Genomic DNA, 17,583 nt, shown 5'->3' with positions numbered 1-17,583 from the left:
AGGTAGTTGAGGCCAGTTCATTGGCTATATTTTAAAGGGGAGTTAGATGTGGGCCCTTGTGGCTAAAGGGATCAGGGGGTATGGAGAGAAGGCAGGTACAGGATACTGAGTTGGATGATCAGCCATGATCATATTGAATGGCGGTGCAGGCTCGAAGGGCCGAATGGCCTACTCCTGCACCTATTTTCTATGTTTCTATGAACATACAATAGTGATATAGGGCACCAGGTCCCACTACGCACGGTAAACTCACGAGCTACTACGGTATAACTAGGAGTTAAAAAGTATCACATTTTTCCATCCCGAGTATATTTTACTTGTGGACATTTTTCATCATGTTGAAAAATCTTCACGAGTTACCACGTTTCCCGATCCGTCCCCGAGCTCCGACGTACCCGCTACGTCCATTCTACCTGCTTACCACGAGTTTGATGTTTTTTAAAACTCGGGAGAGCTCTTGGGTGAACTCGCACGGTGGGACAAGGGCTTTAAAACAACATTAACTACAGACTTAAAACAGCCAACACTAACGCGACTGCCATTGTGCAGCGTGTATGAATCGTAATACCCTCCACTGAACTGTACGCATAAAATAACTCACGCTACCTGAGTGCCGATTGAAGCATTGAGATGGGGATTGCATGTCGGGTCTCTGGCACAGCCAGTCGGGCAGCAGCTCCACCCGCTCCTCCCGCTCAATTGGTTGGAAGCTTGCACGCTTCTTCTCCCATAACCATATAACAATTACAGCACGGAAACAGGCCATCTCGGCCCTACAAGTCCGTGCCGAACAACTTTTTTTCCCCTTAGTCCCACCTGCCTGCACTCATACCATAACCCTCCATTCCCTTCTCATCTATATGCCTGTCCAATTTATTTTTAAATGATACCAATGAACCTGCCTCCACCACTTCCACTGGAAGCTCATTCCACACCGCTACCACTCTCTGCGTAAAGAAGTTCCCCCTCATATTACCCCTAAACTTCTGTCCCTTAATTCTGAAGTCATGTCCTCTTGTTTGAATCTTCCCTATTCTCAAAGGGAAAAGCTTGTCCCCATCAACTCTGTCTATCCCTCTCATCATTTTAAAGACCTCTATCAAGTCCCCCCTTAACCTTCTGCGCTCCAGAGAATAAAGACCTAACTTATTCAACCTATCTCTGTAACTCTGTAACCATGATCATCTGTTTTTATTTATAGGACAGACAAATCTTCAAGCGGCAAGGATGAGAAGGAGATTGTAAAACCTAAATTACCAGTTATAGAGAATGGCATTGCTCCCAGTTTGGGGTGAGTATTGTTGCCATGGTCCACCTTGTGTGGCTCTGTGTGGCAGCCCCATGGCTAATGGCCTGGATAGTGTGCATGTGGACAGGATGGTTCCACTAGTGGGAGAGTCTAGGACCAGAGGGCACAGCCTCAGAATTAAAGGATGTTCCTTTAGAAACATAGAAACATAGAAATTAGGTGCAGGAGTAGGCCATTCGGCCCTTCGAGCCTGCACCGCCATTCAATATGATCATGGCAGATCATCCAACTCAGTATCCCGTACCTGCCTTCTCTCCATACCCCCTGATCCCCTTAGCCAGAAGGGCCACATCTAACTCCCTCTTAAATATAGCCAATGAACTGGCCTCAACTACCCTCTGCGGCAGAGAGTTCCACAGATTCACCACTCTCTGTGTGAAAAAAGTTCTTCTCATCTCGGGTTTAAAGGATTTCCCCCTTATCCTATCTGTGACCCCTTGTCCTGGACTTCCCCAACATCGGGAACAATCTTCTTGCATCTAGCCTGTCCAACCCCTTAAGAATTTTTCCAACCCCTTAAGAATTTTAAGAAAGGAGCTGAGGAATTTCTTTCGAGTGTGAAGTAGGGTCTCGACCCGAAACATCACCCATTCCTTCTCTCTAGAGATGTTGCCTGTCCCACTGAGTTAGTCCAACATTTTGTGTCTCAAGGAATTTCTTTAGCCAGAGGGTGGTGAATCTGTGGAATTCATAGCCACAGACGGCTGTGGAGGCCACAAGTCAGTGGATATATTTAAGGCAGAGATAGATAGATTGTTGATTAGTGCGGGTGTCAGGGGTTTTGGGGAGAAGGCAGGAGAATGGGGTTAGGAGCGAGAGATAGATCAGCCATGATTGAATGGCGGAGTAGACTAGATGGGCCGAATGGCCTAATTCTGCTATCACATGAACTTGCATAAAATGTTGAATGAATGAGTGATATTTTATTGTCACATGTGACATGTCACAGTGATATCTTTGTTATGCGTAACATATCACCTCGTCCCCAGCCAACAATGAACCGTTGTGGGCTCCACCTTATGCGAGCCATCAGCGTCGGCATTGATGACTCGGCGAAAGGTGGAGCCCACAATGGTTCATTGTTGGCTGGGGACGAGGTGATAACGAAGGAATACCAACGGTGAAGTTCACGAGAGGGCTAGGGTGGGGGAGGGGCAGGGGGAGAGGGGGTGCAGGGGGAGAGGGGGTGCAAGGACTAGGGTTGGGGAGGGGCAGGGGGAGAGGGGGTGCAATGGCTAGGGTGGGGGAGGGGGAAGGGGAGAGGGGGTGCAAGGACTAGGGTGGGGGAGGGGCAAGGGGGGGAGAGGGGGTGCAAGGACTAGGGTGGGGGAGGGGCAGGGGGGGAGAGGGGGTGCAAGGGCTAGGTGGGGGGGGGGGGAAGGGGGAGAGAGGGGGTGCAATGGCTAGGGTGGGGGAGGGGTGACCCACCCAGTGGGGGGGGGAGAGGGGGTGCAAGGACTAGGGTGGGGGAGGGGCACCAGGGGAGAGGGGGTGCAAGGACTAGGGTGGGGGAGGGGCAAGGGGGAGAGGGGGTGCAATGGCTAGGGTGGGGAGGGGCAGGGGGAGAAGGGGGTGCAAGGACTAGGGTGGGGTAGGGGCAGTGGTGGGGGGGGCAGGGGGAGAGGGGTACAAGGGCTAGGGTGGGGGAGGGGGAGGGGAGAGGGTGTGGGGGGGAGAGGGGGTACACAAGGGGCTAGGGTGGGGGGGAGGGGCAGGGGGGAGAGGGGGTACAGGGTCACTTGAAGTTCGACAAATCAATCTTCATGCTGCTGTAAAATTGTGTGACCCATCGTTCCTGAGTGATCCACGTCGGCTCTGAATGGTTCTGAACCCTCTCACATCTCTAATTCCCCTCTTCCCCTGACTCCCACACTGAAGAAGGGTCTCAACTCGAAACGTCACCTATCCATGTTCTCCACAGATGCTGCCTGACCTGCTGAGTTACTCCAGCACTCTGTGAAATGTCACCTATCCATGTTCTCCACAGATGCTGCCTGACCCGCTGAGTTACTCCAGCACTCTGTGAAACGTCACCTATCCATGTTCTCCACAGATGCCGCCTGACCCGCTGAGTTCTGGTGCAGCAGCATCTATGGAGCGAAGGAAATAGGCAACGTTTCGGGCCGAAACCCTTCTGGAAATAGGCAACGTTTCGGGCCGAAACCCGGAAGGGTTTCGACCCGAAACGTTACCTATTTACTTAGCTCCATAGATGCTGCTGCACCCGCTGAGTTACTCCAGCACTCTGTGAAACGTCACCTATCCATGTTCCCCACAGATGCTGCCTGACCCGCTGAGTTACTCCAGCACTCTGTGAAACGTCACCTATCCATGTTCTCCACAGATGCTGCCTGACCCGCTGAGTTACTCCAGCACTCTGTGAAACGTCACCTATCCATGTTCTCCACAGATGCTGCCTGACCCGCTGAGTTACTCCAGCACTCTGTGAAACGTCACCTATCCATGTTCTCCACAGATGCTGCCTGACCCACTGAGTTACTCCAGCACTCTGTGAAACGTCACCTATCCATGTTCTCCACAGATGCTGCCTGACCCGCTGAGTTACTCCAGCTCTCTGTGAAACGTCACCTATCCATGTTCTCCACAGATGCTGCCTGACCCGCTGAGCTTTGTTTGTGGTGACTGTCGGCATCAATCTTGTGACACCATTGTCCTGTTGTGACTGTTGGTAGCGATGGTGTGGTATCAGGTTCCTGTGGGACTGACGTCCTTTGTCCATTCTCTGTTGCAGACTGAGCTACTCCACAAACCCGTGCCTGAGGTATCTTTACCCGCCACCAACCAGCATCATCCTGGCCAACATCGCCAATGCCATGGCCAGCGTGCCCAAGTTCTATGTACAGGTGAGGCAGTGTTGTGTTCGATAAATTTCTTTAGCCAGAGGGTGGTGAATCTGTGGGAATCTTTGTCACAGACGGCTGTGGAGGCCACAAGTCAGTGGTGATTTTTAAGGCAGAGATAGATAGATTCGGGTGTCAGAGGTTATGGGGAGAAGGCAGGAGAATGGGGTTCGGAGGGGGAGATAGATCAGCCATGATTGAATGGCGGAGTAGACTAGATGGGCCGAATGGCCTGATTCTGCCGTCACATGAACTTGCATAAAATGTTGAATGAATGAGTGATATTTTATTGTCACATGTGACCTGTCACATGATATCTTTGTTACGCGTAACATATCACCTCGTCCCCAGCCAACAATGAACCATTGTGGGCTCCACCTTACCCGAGTCATCAGAGTCGGCATTGATGACTCGGCGAAAGGTGGAGCCCACAATGGTTCATTGTTGGCTGGGGACGAGGTGATAACGAAGGAATATGGAGATTGAGAGGGGATCTTATAGAAACTTACAAAATTCTTAGGGGTTGGACAGGCTAGATGCAGGAAGATTGTTCCCGAAGATGTTGGGGAAGTCCAGGACAAGGGGTCACAGCTTAAGGATAAGGGGGAAATCCTTTAAAACCGAGATGAGGAAAACTTTTTTTTCACACAGAGAGTGGTGAATCTCTGGAACTCTCTGCCACAGAAGGTAGTTGAGGCCAGTTCATTGGCTATATTTTAGAGGGAGTTAGATGTGGCCCTTGTGGCCAAGGGGATCAGAGGGTATGGAGAGAAGGCAGGTACAGGATACTGAGTTGGATGATCAGCCGTGATCATATTGAATGGCGGTGCAGGCTCGAAGGGCCGAATGGCCTCCTCCTGCACCTAATTTCTATGTTTCTATGTTTTCTAATACAAACTGCCTTTCACACTCGCCCTAAAACTACTTGGCTACATATTTTGAACTTTACACAGTTTGGGGGCGTCACGGTGGTGCAGCGGGTAGAGCTGCTGCCTCACAGCGACAGAGACCCGGGTTCCATCCTGACTACGGGTGCTGTCTGTACGGAGTTTGCACGTTCTCCCCGTGACCGTGTGGGTTTTCTAGTGTGTAGGATAGTGTTAGTGTACGGGGATCACACAGGTCTGCATGGACTAGGTGGGCCGAAGGGCCTGTTCCCTTGCTGTATCTCTAAACTTAAAAAGTCTGAGGAAGGGTCCCGACCCGGAACATCACCCATTCCTTCTCTCCAGAGACGCTGCCTGTCCCGCTGAGTTACTCCAGCATTTTGTGTCTATCTAAACTAAGCTAAACACAGGCTGATGAATTGACAATAGACGATAGGTGCAGGAGTAGGCCATGCGGCCCGTCGAGCCAGCACCGCCGTTCACTGTGATCATGGCTGAACCAATCCTGAGGTTGACAAGGCAACTGGAATGGATGGGAAAGGTTTAGAGGGATATGGGCCAAATGTGGGCCTAGTGTAGATGGGACTTGTTGGTTAGTATGGGAAAGCTGGGCCGAAGGGCCTGTTTCTGTGCCGTGTGACTAATGTGACTAATTGTTGCAGGTGCTGCATCTGATGAACAAGATGAACTTGCCGTCTCCATTTGGCCCCATCACTGCTCGCCCCCCAATGGTAAGGTGAAGAGAAAAGAACCAATCCCCAGGGCCTGATGGTCTGTATCCCAGGCTACTCAAGGAGGTGGCTGGCCCTAGATATCGTGGACACATTGGTAGATAAAAATGCTGGAGAAACCCAGCGGGTGAGGCCGCATCTATGGAGGGAAGGACTAGAGTCGAGACCCATCTTCAGACTGAAGAGTTGAATGTATCCCGTACACTAACACCCGCTGAGTTTCTCCAGCATTTTTGTTTACCTTCGATTTTTCCAGCATCTACAGTTCTTTGTTAAACATGGACACATTGCTGATCATTTTCCAAAGTTCTATAGACACAAACAGTTACTGTGCAGGGTAGTGTATTTGGTTAATGTTCATAGAAACATAGAAATTAGGTGCAGGAGTAGGCCATTCGGCTCTTCGAGCCTGCACCGCCATTCAATATGATCATGGCTGATCATCCAACTCAGTATCCCGTACCTGCCTTCTCTCCATACCCCCTGATCCCCTTGGCCACAAGGGCCACATCTAACTCCCTCTTAAATATAGCCAATGAACTGGCCTCAACTACCCTCTGTGGCAGAGAGTTCCAGAGATTCACCACTCTCTGTGTGAAAAAAGTTCTCCTCATCTCGGTTTTAAAGGATTTCCCCCTTATTCTTAAGCTGTGACCCCTTGTCCTGGACTTCCCCAACATCGGGAACAATCTTCCTGCATCTAGCCTGTCCAACCCCTTAAGAATTTTGTAAGTTTCTATAAGATCCCCTCTCAATCTCCTAAATTCTAGAGAGTATAAACCAAGTCTATCCAGTCTTTCTTCATAAGACAGTCCTGACATCCCAGGAATCAGTTCTGGTGAACCTTCTCTGCACTCCCTCTATGGCAATAATGTCCCTTCCTCAGATTTGGAGACCAAAACTGCACGCAATACTCCAGGTGTGGTCTCACCAAGACCCTGTACAACTGCAGTAGAACCTCCCTGCTCCTATACTCAAATCCTCTTGCTATGAAAGCCAACATACCATTCGCTTTCTTTACTGCCTGCTGCACCTGCATGCCTACCTTCAATGACTGGTGTACCATGAAACCCAGGTCTCGCTGCATCTCCCCCTTTCCCAATCGGCCACCATTTAGATAATAGTCTGCTTTCCCCGTTTTTGCCACCAAAATGGATAGCCTCACATTTATCCACATTATACTGCATCTGCCAAACATTTGCCCACTCACCCAGCCTATCCAAGTCACCTTGCAGTCTCCTAGCATCCTCCTCACACCTAACACTGCCCCCCAGCTTAGTGTCATCCGCAAACTTGGAGATATTGCCTTCAATTCCCTCATCCAGATCATTAATATATATTGTAAATAGCTGGGGTCCCAGTACTGAGCCTTGCGGTACCCCACTAGTCACTGCCTGCCATTGTGAAAAGGACCCGTTTACTCCTACTCTTTGCTTCCTGTTTGCAAGCCAGTTCTCTATCCACTCATAATGGTTCATAAGAGATAGGAGCTGAATTAGGCCATTCGGCCCATCAAGTCTACTCTGCCATTCAATCATGGCTGATCTATCTCTCCCTCCTAACCCCATTCTCCTGCCTTCTCCCCATAACCTCTGACACCTGCACTAATCAAGAATCTATCTATCTCTGCCTTAAATATATCCACTGACTTGTGGCCTCCACAGCCGTCTGTGGCAAAGAATTCCACAGATTCACCGCCCTCTGGTTAAAGAAATTCCTCCTCATCTCCTTACTGAAGGAACGTCCTTTAATTCTGAGGCTGTGCCCTCTGGTCCTAGACTCTCCCACTAGTGGAAACATCCTCTCCACATCTACTCTTTTGAGGCCTAATCAAAGGCTTCTCCGGGATTAGTAGGGCGTTTGAGGCGTGTGCTTCTGCATGGTGAGAGGGTGGAGGAGACCCTATGAGGGTGGGTTTGAGGGTTGTTGGTGGAGGGGGGGGAGGGGGGGGGGGGGGGGGGGGGGGAGGGGAGGAGGAGTGAGACCTGCAGCGGTTTAGGTTTCCCTTCAGGACAGGACATGCTCCTTCCATGAGTCGCTCCAACTTGTCCAAGACGCGGAGCGATTATCACCCAGAGATGCCAGGGGCGTCACGGTGGTGCAGCGGGTAGAGCTGCTGCCTCACAGCGCCAGAGACCCGGGGTCAATCCTTACCACGGGTGCTGTCTGTACGGAGTTTGTACGATCTCCCCGTGACCTGTGTGGGTTTTCTCTGGGTTCTCCTGTTTCCCCCCCCCCACACTCCAGAGACGTACAGGTGTGTAGGTTAATTGGCTCAGTGTAAATGTAAATTGTCCCCCCTATGTGTCGGGGAGTGGTGGTGTGCGGGGGTCGCTGGTCGGCGAGGACTCGGTCGGCCAAAAAGCCTCTTTCTGCACTGCAACTTTAAACTTGCTTTCTTTTAAAATCTTTTTATTGTTTTTTTTCCCCCAAACAAACAAAAATAAAACATAAAAACAGCAAAAAGAATAATGATATTGATACACAGGACTACATTAATAACATGTACAGCCTACTATCGGTCCAGTGTCAAAATACACATTGAATATAGACCTCCCCGGTCTCTATGTAAATATAGTTAACTCTTTAAAAGAAAACTTATAAAAGAAGGAAAAAAGCACAAAGATAAAAAGACAAAAAGAAAAGGAAAAAAGGAAAAATCAAAACCCCCCGAAACCAAAGGAAAAAAAAAATTAATAATAAAATAAAAATAAAAATAAAATAAATTAAAAAACAAAGCAAAGCAAACCAGAATCTGAACTGAGAATTTCAACAATTCAACAATCTTTTGCTCCATAGATGCTGCTGCACCCGCTGAGTTTCTCCAGCATTTTTGTGTACCTTCAACAATTTAAGTCTGTTTGTCGTCAAGTCTAAACTAAACAAGTCTGAAGAAGGATCGCGACACGAAATGTCACCCATTCCTTCTCTCCAGAGACGCTGCCTGTCCCACTGAGTTCCTCCAGCATTTTCAAGATTCAAGATACAATTTAATTGTCATTTGGACCCCTTGAGGTCCAAACGAAATGCCGTTTCTGCAGCCATACATTACAAACAAATAGACCCAAAACACAACATAATTTACATAAACATCCATCACATCGCTGTGATGGAAGGCCAAAAAAACTTATCTCTCCACTGCATCCCTCCCCCCCCCCCCCCCCCGATGTCAGAGTCAAAGTCAAAGCCCCCCGGCTGGCGATGGCGATTGGCCCGCGGCCATTAAAGCCACGCCGGGTGATGCAAGGTCGCACACCGGGTTCTTGATGTTAGAGCCCCCGGCGTGCGCTCGCAGAGTCCCGCGGCCATTCCAAGCCGCGCGGGGCGGTGCTGTAAGGCCCCGCTCCAGGAGCTCTTCGACCCCGCAACTCGGGCGGGAGAAGTCGCCATTGCGGGAGCCCTGAAAAGCGGTCTCCCTCCAGGGACCCGCGGGCTCCCGGTGCTGCCGTCCGCCAGACCCGCAGTTGCAGCCTCCGAATCTCCGGAGGTCGGGCCGCAGCAGCAGCAGCACTCCTCCACCGCTCCACCCGCTCTGGACTCGGCCAGCTCCGCGACGGTGAGGTGAGTAGCCGGCACCAGAGCCCCCGGTCTTCCTGTTGGAGGCCGCTCCTCGTTGCAGCCCCCCAACGACAACGGAGACCCGACAAAGAAAAGGTCGGGGTCTCCCGTGCAGGGAGAGATTTAAAGTTACCCCACTCCCTCCCACCCCACCCCCACCCCCACCCCCCCCACACACCCCAACATAAAATAATAAAAACTACATAAAAACATAATCAAAAAATAATAAAAACGCAGACGGGCTGCAGAGGCCGCTGCTGACGAAAGTCGCGCCGCCGCCTACCGTTGAGTATTGAGCATTTTGTGTCTACCTTTGGTGTAAACCAGCATCTGCAGTCCCTTCCTGCACTAGATTTGCTTCTCAATTGCATGTGTAGAAAGGAACTGCAGATGCCGGTTTAAGCCAAAGAAAGACACAAAATGCTGGAGTAACTCAGCGAGTCGGGCAGAATCTGTGGAGAGTCAGGAGTGTTTTATTGTGATATGTTCCAGACGGGACAATGAAATTCTTACTTGCTACAGCACAACAGAATATGTGAATATGTAAACATTGTATATAACGGGGAAAAATAAAAAGTTCAATAAATGACAGATATAGCAATAGTCTTTAGCAGTTCAGAGCTCAGAGCTTATTTGTTGTGTTTGAATAGCCTGGTGGCTGTAGGGAAGAAGCTGTTCCTGAACCTGGACATTACAGGTTTCAGGCTCCTGTACCTGTATCTGCAGAGAGAAGGAATGGGTTTCACAACTGCACATGGTCAGTAGACAATAGGTGCAGGAGTAGAGGCCATTTGGCCCTTCGAACCAGCACCGCCATTCAATTCAATTCAATTTAATTCAACTTTAATGTCATTGCACAAATACGGGTATGGGTACAACGAAATGCAGTTTAGCGTCAGTCCCTAGTATAGTGAAATATAGAAATAAAAGTAAAAGTACAGAATAATCAAACAATAACCGAACAATGTGGACGGAGAGGTCTATCGGCAGGACTCCGAGTTTAGCAATGTGATGGTATTATTGTAGAAGCTGTTCCTCATCCTACTGGTACAGGATTCAATGTGATCATGGCTGATCATCCCCAATCAGTTCCCCATATCCCCTGACTCCGCTCATGGTCAGCTGTGGTGGTCAGTGTTGCGCGAGTGTGATCTGATAAATGTTCTTCGATTATTTCCCCAGTACGAGGAATATGTCCCTGCCCCCCCGCCCATGCCCCCCTTCCCCCCCGATCAGCCCCCCATCCCAGAGGAAGAGATGGAAGTCTCCAGCGAGGAGGAGTCCGAGTATGAAAGTGGGAGCGAAGAGGATAAAGAGAGGTATGTTGACGTCGGCAAGTCACCATGTAGCTTTGTAGGGCCACACGTGGCGTATTGGGGCAGTTCTGGTCGCCCCCATTACAGGGTGTGGAGGCTTTGGAGACGGTGCAGAGTAGGGCCACCACAACGGTGCTGGGATTAGAGGGTTCAGCAGGCAAAATGTGTAAGAAGGAACTGCAGATGCTGGTTTACGTCAAAGATAATCTGATAAAGGGTCTGGACCTGAAACGTCACCTATCCATGTTCACCACAGATGCTGCCTGACCTGCTGAGTTACTCCAGCACTCTGTGAAATGCCACCTATCCATGTTCTTCTCCACAGATGCTGCCTGACCCACTCAGTTATGGTGCAGCAACATCTAAGGAGCGAAGGAAATAGGCAACGTTTCGGGCCGAAATCCTTCTGGAAATAGGCAACGTTTCGGCCCGAAACCCGGAAGGGTTTCGACCCGAAACGTTACCTATTTCCTTAGCTCCATAGATGCTGCTGCACCCGCTGAGTTACTCCAGCACTCTGTGAAACGCCACCTATCCGTGTTCACCACAGATGCTGCCTGACCCGCTGAGTTACTCCAGCACTCTGTGAAGCGTCACCTATCCATGTTCTCCACAGATGCTGCCTGACCCGCTGAGTTATGGTGCAGCAACATCTATGGAGCGAAGGAAATAGGCAACGTTTCGGGCCGAAACCCTCCTGGAAATAGGCAACGTTTCGGGCCGAAACCCGCAAGGGTTTCGACCCGAAACGTTACCTATTTCCTTAGCTCCATAGATGCTGCTGCACCCGCTGAGTTACTCCAGCACTCTGTGAAACGCCACCTATCCATGTTCTCCACAGATGCTGCCTGACCCGCTGAGTTACTCCAGCACTCTGGGGGGACAGGCAGTTTTAAGACTCTTTAAGACAGGCACATGAAGAGACAGGGAATAATAGAACATGAACTATGTACAGGTCGATGGGATTAGTTTAATTTGCCATCTATGATATTATAGGGGGGGGACATCGATTTGTGAAAGGCCTGGATAGAGTGGATGTGGAGAGGATGCTTCCACTAGTGGGAGAGTCTAGGATCAGAGGGCACAGCCTCAGAATTAAAGGACGTTCCTTTAGGAAGATGAGGAGAAATGTCTTTAGTCAGAGGGTGGTGAATCTGTGCAATTCAGTTCAGTCTAGTTTATTGTCCCGTGTATCGAGGTACAGTGAAAAGCTTGTGTTGCGTGCTAACCAGTCAGCGGAAAGATAACACATGATTACAATCGAGCCGTCCACGGTGTACAGATACATGATATGGAAATAACGTTTAGTGCAAGGTGAAGCCAGCAAAGGCCGATCAAGACAGACACAAAATGCTGGAGTAACTCAGTGGGACAGGCAACATCTCTGGAGAGAAGAAACGGGTGACGTTTCAGGTCGAGACCCTTCTTCAGACTGATGATAGTGTATGGGGAGGTACATAGATAAGGAAGTGCAAGGTGTGAAAACAGGAGAAAGGGATCGGAGATCAAGGAAAATGTAGAATAGATCAGCGTTAGTTGGTAGAAGGCGAGAACAAAGAAAGATAAAATGTAGTCGGAGACACGCAGACTGGTCGGGGAATGGGGGACGGGGAGGGAATGGAGAGAGAGAGGGAAAGCAAGGGCTACTTGAAGTTAAAGAAGTCAATGTTCATACTGCTGGGGTTAAGAAACCTAGACAATAGGTGTAGGAGTAGGCCATTCAGCCCTTCGATCATTCAATGTGATCATGGCTGATCATCTACAATCAGTACCCCATTCCTGCTTTCTCCCCATATCCCTTGAATCCGTTAGCCCTAAGAGTTAAACCTAACTCTCTAGCTCCCCGTCAAGATCAGAGTCTGATCAAGGATAGTGCGAGGGTGGCCACTGAGGGAGACAGTAGTTCAGCGCTGCACGTGGGTTGTGGTGGGATGATTGTGGTTGGACTATCCCCAGCTCTGGGTTGACAGGCTGGTGTTTTTCTCACTGTGATCAGCTGGGTGGCTCTCAGTCTCCGTCTGCTTCAAGGTTCCTCTGGTTAATGTTCAGAAGCTGCGTGCAGAGCCACGTGTACGTACGTGTGTGTGTGTGTGTGTGTGTGTAGACATGGTCCCAGAGACAGGGCTCACCCTCACTCCCACAGCCTCCTCTGCCAGGCGACAGCAGCCCCTGCACACGCACACACACACGCACACACGCACACGCACACACGCATGCACACACACCCACACGCACACGCACACACGCAAGCACACACACACGCACACGCACCCACACGCACACGCACACACGCACGCACGCACCCACACGCCCCCGCCCACACGCCCGCACGCACACACGCACGCAGACACGCACGCACACACTCACGCACGCACCCGCACGCGCGCACACACACACACACACACACACCCACACACACACCCGCCACCCACACACACACACACCCGCACGCGCGCACACACACACACACACATACACACACACACACACACACACACACACACACACACACACACACACACACACACACATACACACACACACACACACACATACACACACACCCACACACACACACCACACACACACACACACACACACGCACACACACACAGCTCCAGCCGCAGTCTATAGGCAGAGACGGACACAGAATGCTGGAGTAACTCAGCGGCTCAGGCAGCATCTGTGGAGAGAAGGAATAGGTGCCGTTTCCGTTCGAAACTGAAGAAGGGTCTTGACCCGAAACGTCACCTATCCACGTTCTCCACAGATGCTGCCTGACCCGCTGGGTTACTCCAGCTTTTTGTGTCTTGGCATCATGTCCAGCACAGACGTGGTGGGCCAAAGGGCCTGTCCCCGTGCTGTACTGTCCTCGTCCCGCTGCATTATTGCAGCCCCTGTCCCATCCCCATCCCACTGTGTGAGCAATTGTGAGTAAATTTGGGCCCCGTACCTGAGGAAGGATGTGCCGGCTCTGGAGAGGGTCCAGAGGAAGTTTACAAGAATGATCGCAGGAATTAGTGGGTTAACATACGATGAGCGTTTGTCGGCGCTGGGCCTGTACTCGTTGGAGTTTAGAAGGATGAGGGGGGACCTCATTGAAACGTACAGAATAATGAAAGGCCTGGATAGAGTGGATGTGGAGAGGATGTTTCCACTAGTGGGAGAGTCTAGGACCAGAGGGCACAGCCTCAGAATTAAAGGACGTTCCTTTAGGAAGGAGATGAGGAGGAATTTCTTTAGCCAGAGGGTGGTGAATCTGTGGAATTCTTTGCCACAGACGGCTGTGGAGGCCACAAGTCAGTGGATATATTTAAGGCAGAGATAGACAGATTGTTGATTAGTACAGGTGTCAGGGGTTATGGGGAGAAGGCAGGAGAATGGGGTTAGGAGGGAGAGATAGATCAGCCATGATTGAATGGCGTAGAGTGGATGGGCCGAATGGCCTAATACTTCTCCTATCCCTAATGACCTTGTGTTGCTGCTGTGCCTGCAGAATGCTGCGACTGATGGGGCTGGCGTCACAGCCACCGAGACCCTCACGCAAGAGGAAGCGAGTGTCTGTTCGCAAGCAGCCGCGCATCAAGGACTTGATCGGCCCGGTCAAGACCCCGTCACAGAGGTGGGCCCGCTGACCCCCCCCGCAGACACCCGCCCCCTCCCCACCCCCACAACCCCTGTGGCCACCCCCCCCGTCCCAGAGGTGGGCCCGCTGACCCCGCTGACCCCCCCCTCCCCCGCCCTCACAACCCCTGTGCCAAGACCCCCCCAGAGGTGGGCCCGCTGACCCCCCCCCCGCTGACCCCCCCGCTGACCCCCCCCCGCTGACCCCCCCCCGCTGACCCCTCCCCCCCCCGCTGACCCCCACCCCCCCCCCGCTGACCCCTCCCCCCCCGCTGACCCCACCCCCCCCGACCCTCCCCTCCCCTCCCCCCACCCCCCCCCCCCCACACAACCCTTGTGGCCCAAGACCCCGTCACAGAGGTGGACACGTTGACCCCCCCCCCCCCCCCCCCCCCCCCCCCCCCGCTGACATTAACGCCCACGCCCCCCCCGCTGACCCCCCACCCCCCCCGCTGACCCCATCACCCAGCTCCCACCCCCCCTGGCCTCCCGTCTCCCCCCCCTCTCCTCGACCCCCTCCCCCATCTACCCCTCCGTGACCCCTGTGGCCCAAGACCCCCTCACAGAGGTGAACGCTCAGCCCCCCCCCCCCCCCCCCCCACAACCCTCGTGGCCAACCTCTCCGTCATGTTGAGCTCACTAACAGCCCCTTTCCCCACTCCCCAACCCCCCCCCCCCCACACGTGGCCAAGGCCCCGTGCACTGACCCCCTCCCCCCCCCCCCCCCCCAACCCCGGCCTGTTGTAGACTACTCTCCCCATGACCCCCACCGTACCCTTCACCTCCCCGTCACCCCCTGCACGTCCACTGGACCCTGGGTCTGCAGCCAGTGAGTGGAGCCGCGGTGCGGTTACCACGGTGCTCTGACCCATGACCTGTGCTTCCCCCCCCCCCCCCCTCGCTCCCCACGCTGCCGTGCCCCCCGTCAGAGGGTGTTTGACCTGCCCGCTGACCCAGGGCCAGAAGAAGATCGAGTTCCACATCTCGGCCGACGTGAGCGGCCTGCTGGACACAGGAGGGGAGCAGCAAGCAGGTATGTACGTTCCCCCTGCTGGACACAGGAGGGGAGCAGCAAGCAGGTATGTACGTTCCCCCTGCTGGTAGGCTCCAGTGCGGAGAGACAGTGCGGAAACAGGCCCTTCAGCCCACCGGGGCCGTGCCCACCAGCGATCCCCGCACATCAATACTATCCTACACACACTGGGGACAATTTACAATGACACCAAGCCAATTAACTTACGAATCTGCACGTCTTTGGAGTGTGGGAGGAAACCGGAGCACGTGGAGAAAACCCACGCAGGTCACGGGGAGAACGTACAAACTCCATACATCTCTTCTCTAAAGTTATTGCGGTTTGCGGTGTGGGAGGAGAGGCTTTAATTTAACGATGAGTCACCTATTTAAAATAGATGAGGCGATTCTTTTTCCTCCATTGTGTGTGTGAAACACTCTTCCTCAACGTGATTGGAAACAAACCCCTTTGAATATTGTTTTTAGGCGAAGACAGATAGGAAAGGGGGAGTTGCAGCGAGACCTGGGTGTCATGGTACACCAGTCATTGAAGGTAGGCATGCAGGTGCAGCAGGCAGTAAAGAAAGCGAATGGTATGTTAGCATTCATAGCAAAAGGATTTGAGTATAGGAGCAGGGAGGTTCTACTGCAGTTGTACAGGGTCTTGGTGAGACCACACCTGGAGTATTGCTTACAGTTTTGGTCTCCAAATCTGAGGAAAGACATTCTTGCCATAGAGGGAGTGCAGAGAAGGTTCACCAGACTGATTCCTGGGATGTCAGGACTTTCATATGAAGAAAGACTGGATAGACTCGGCTTGTACTCGCTAGAATTTAGAAGATTGAGGGGGGAATCTTATAGAAACTTACAAAATTCCTAAGGGGTTGGACAGGCTAGATGCAGGAAGATTGTTCCCGATGTTAGGGAAGTCCAGGACAAGGGGTCACAGCTTAAGGATAAGGGGAAATCTTTTAGGACGGAGATGAGGAAAACATTTTTCACACAGAGAGTGGTGAATCTGTGGAATTCTCTCCCGGAGAAGGTAGTTGAGGCCAGTTCATTGGCTATATTTAAGAGGGAGTTAGATGTGGCCCTTGTGGCTAAAGAGATCAGAGGGTATGGAGAGAAGGCAGGTACAGGATACTGAGTTGGATGATCAGCCATAATCATATTGAATGGCGGTACAGGCTCGAAGGGCCGAATGGCCTACTCCTGCACCTATTGACTATGTTTCTATACACTGGAATTTAGAATGATGAGAGGGGCTCTTATTGAAACATATAAAATTCTGAGAGATTTGGACAGGCCATGTTCATTGCAGGAAACATGTTCCTGATGTTGGGGGAGTCCAGGGGCCACAGTTTAAGATTAAGGGGCAGGCCATTTAGGACTGAGATGAGTTGTGAATCTGTGAAATTCTCTGCCACAGAAGGCAGTGGAGGCCAATTCACTGGATGCTTTCGAGAGAGAGTTAGATTTAGCTCTTGGGGCTAACAGAATCTAGGTATATGAGGAGAATGCAGGAATGGGGTACTGATTCTGGATGATCAGCCATGATCACTTTGCATGGCGGTGCTAGCTCGAAGGGCCGAATGGCCTGCTGCTGCACTTATTGTCTATGTTTCTGCCATTCAACCCCTTTCACCCCACCCCTTCTGATCTTTCCATCTGCTCTCCCCCCTTTACTCCAAGAATCACAACCCCTAACCTTGCCGAAACATTACCCTTCTGCAGATGCTGCCTGATCCACTGAGTTTTAGTTTAGTTTAGAGATACAGCGCGGAAACAGGCCCTTCGGCCCACCGAGTCCGTCCTGACCAGCGATCCCCGCACACTAACACTATCCTACACACACTAGGGACAATTTCCAATTTATACCCAAAGCCAATTAACCTACAAACCTGCACGTCTGTGGAGTGTGGGAGGAAACCAGAGATCCTGGAGAAAACCCACGCAGGTCACGGGGAGAACGTGCAAACTCCGTACAGACAGCGCCCGTAGTCAGGATGGAACCCGGGTCGGTGGCGCGGTGAGGCAGCAGCTCTACCCGCTGCACCACCGTGTACTGGACAGAGTTTGGGTGGAAGGGCCTGTTAGTAGGCCCCAAGCCTGGGGAGCGGGTAGTTACGTAGCCCTCACACACACTTGCCCCACACAGAGAGCCGGGACGATGGCGAGTCCCAGAGTCTGGGCTTCGGCAAGATGCAGCCGGCCCCGGTCACCGTGAGGAGTGAGGCGGAGGAAGAGGAATGGTGAGGGATGTTAGAAGGGATATAACCGTCCGAT

The 17,583-nt window shown here is 51.9% G+C and overlaps 1 protein-coding gene across 1 annotated transcript in view; it reads left to right on the top strand.

Annotated features, from left to right (window-relative positions):
• rnpc3 (RNA-binding region (RNP1, RRM) containing 3) overlaps positions 1–17,549 on the top strand; it is a gene marked incomplete at its 3' end in the record, with an annotated part of 34,883 nt that extends 17,334 nt beyond the window's left edge. Inside the window, exons 5-11 of the mRNA XM_055666051.1 lie at positions 1,202–1,291; positions 4,062–4,173; positions 5,720–5,788; positions 10,529–10,665; positions 14,159–14,284; positions 15,189–15,319; positions 17,456–17,549. Coding sequence (XP_055522026.1) covers positions 1,202–1,291; positions 4,062–4,173; positions 5,720–5,788; positions 10,529–10,665; positions 14,159–14,284; positions 15,189–15,319; positions 17,456–17,549 — 759 coding nt within the window. The remainder of the gene's footprint in view (positions 1–1,201; positions 1,292–4,061; positions 4,174–5,719; positions 5,789–10,528; positions 10,666–14,158; positions 14,285–15,188; positions 15,320–17,455) is intronic.
• Between the last annotated feature and the right edge of the window lie 34 nt (positions 17,550–17,583).

Source organism: Leucoraja erinacea, unplaced genomic scaffold, assembly GCF_028641065.1.
Source record: "Leucoraja erinacea ecotype New England unplaced genomic scaffold, Leri_hhj_1 Leri_179S, whole genome shotgun sequence".
NCBI lineage: Eukaryota > Metazoa > Chordata > Chondrichthyes > Rajiformes > Rajidae > Leucoraja > Leucoraja erinaceus.
The sequence above is the reverse complement of the archived record's forward strand: the minus strand, read 5'-3'. Positions and strand labels throughout refer to the sequence as shown.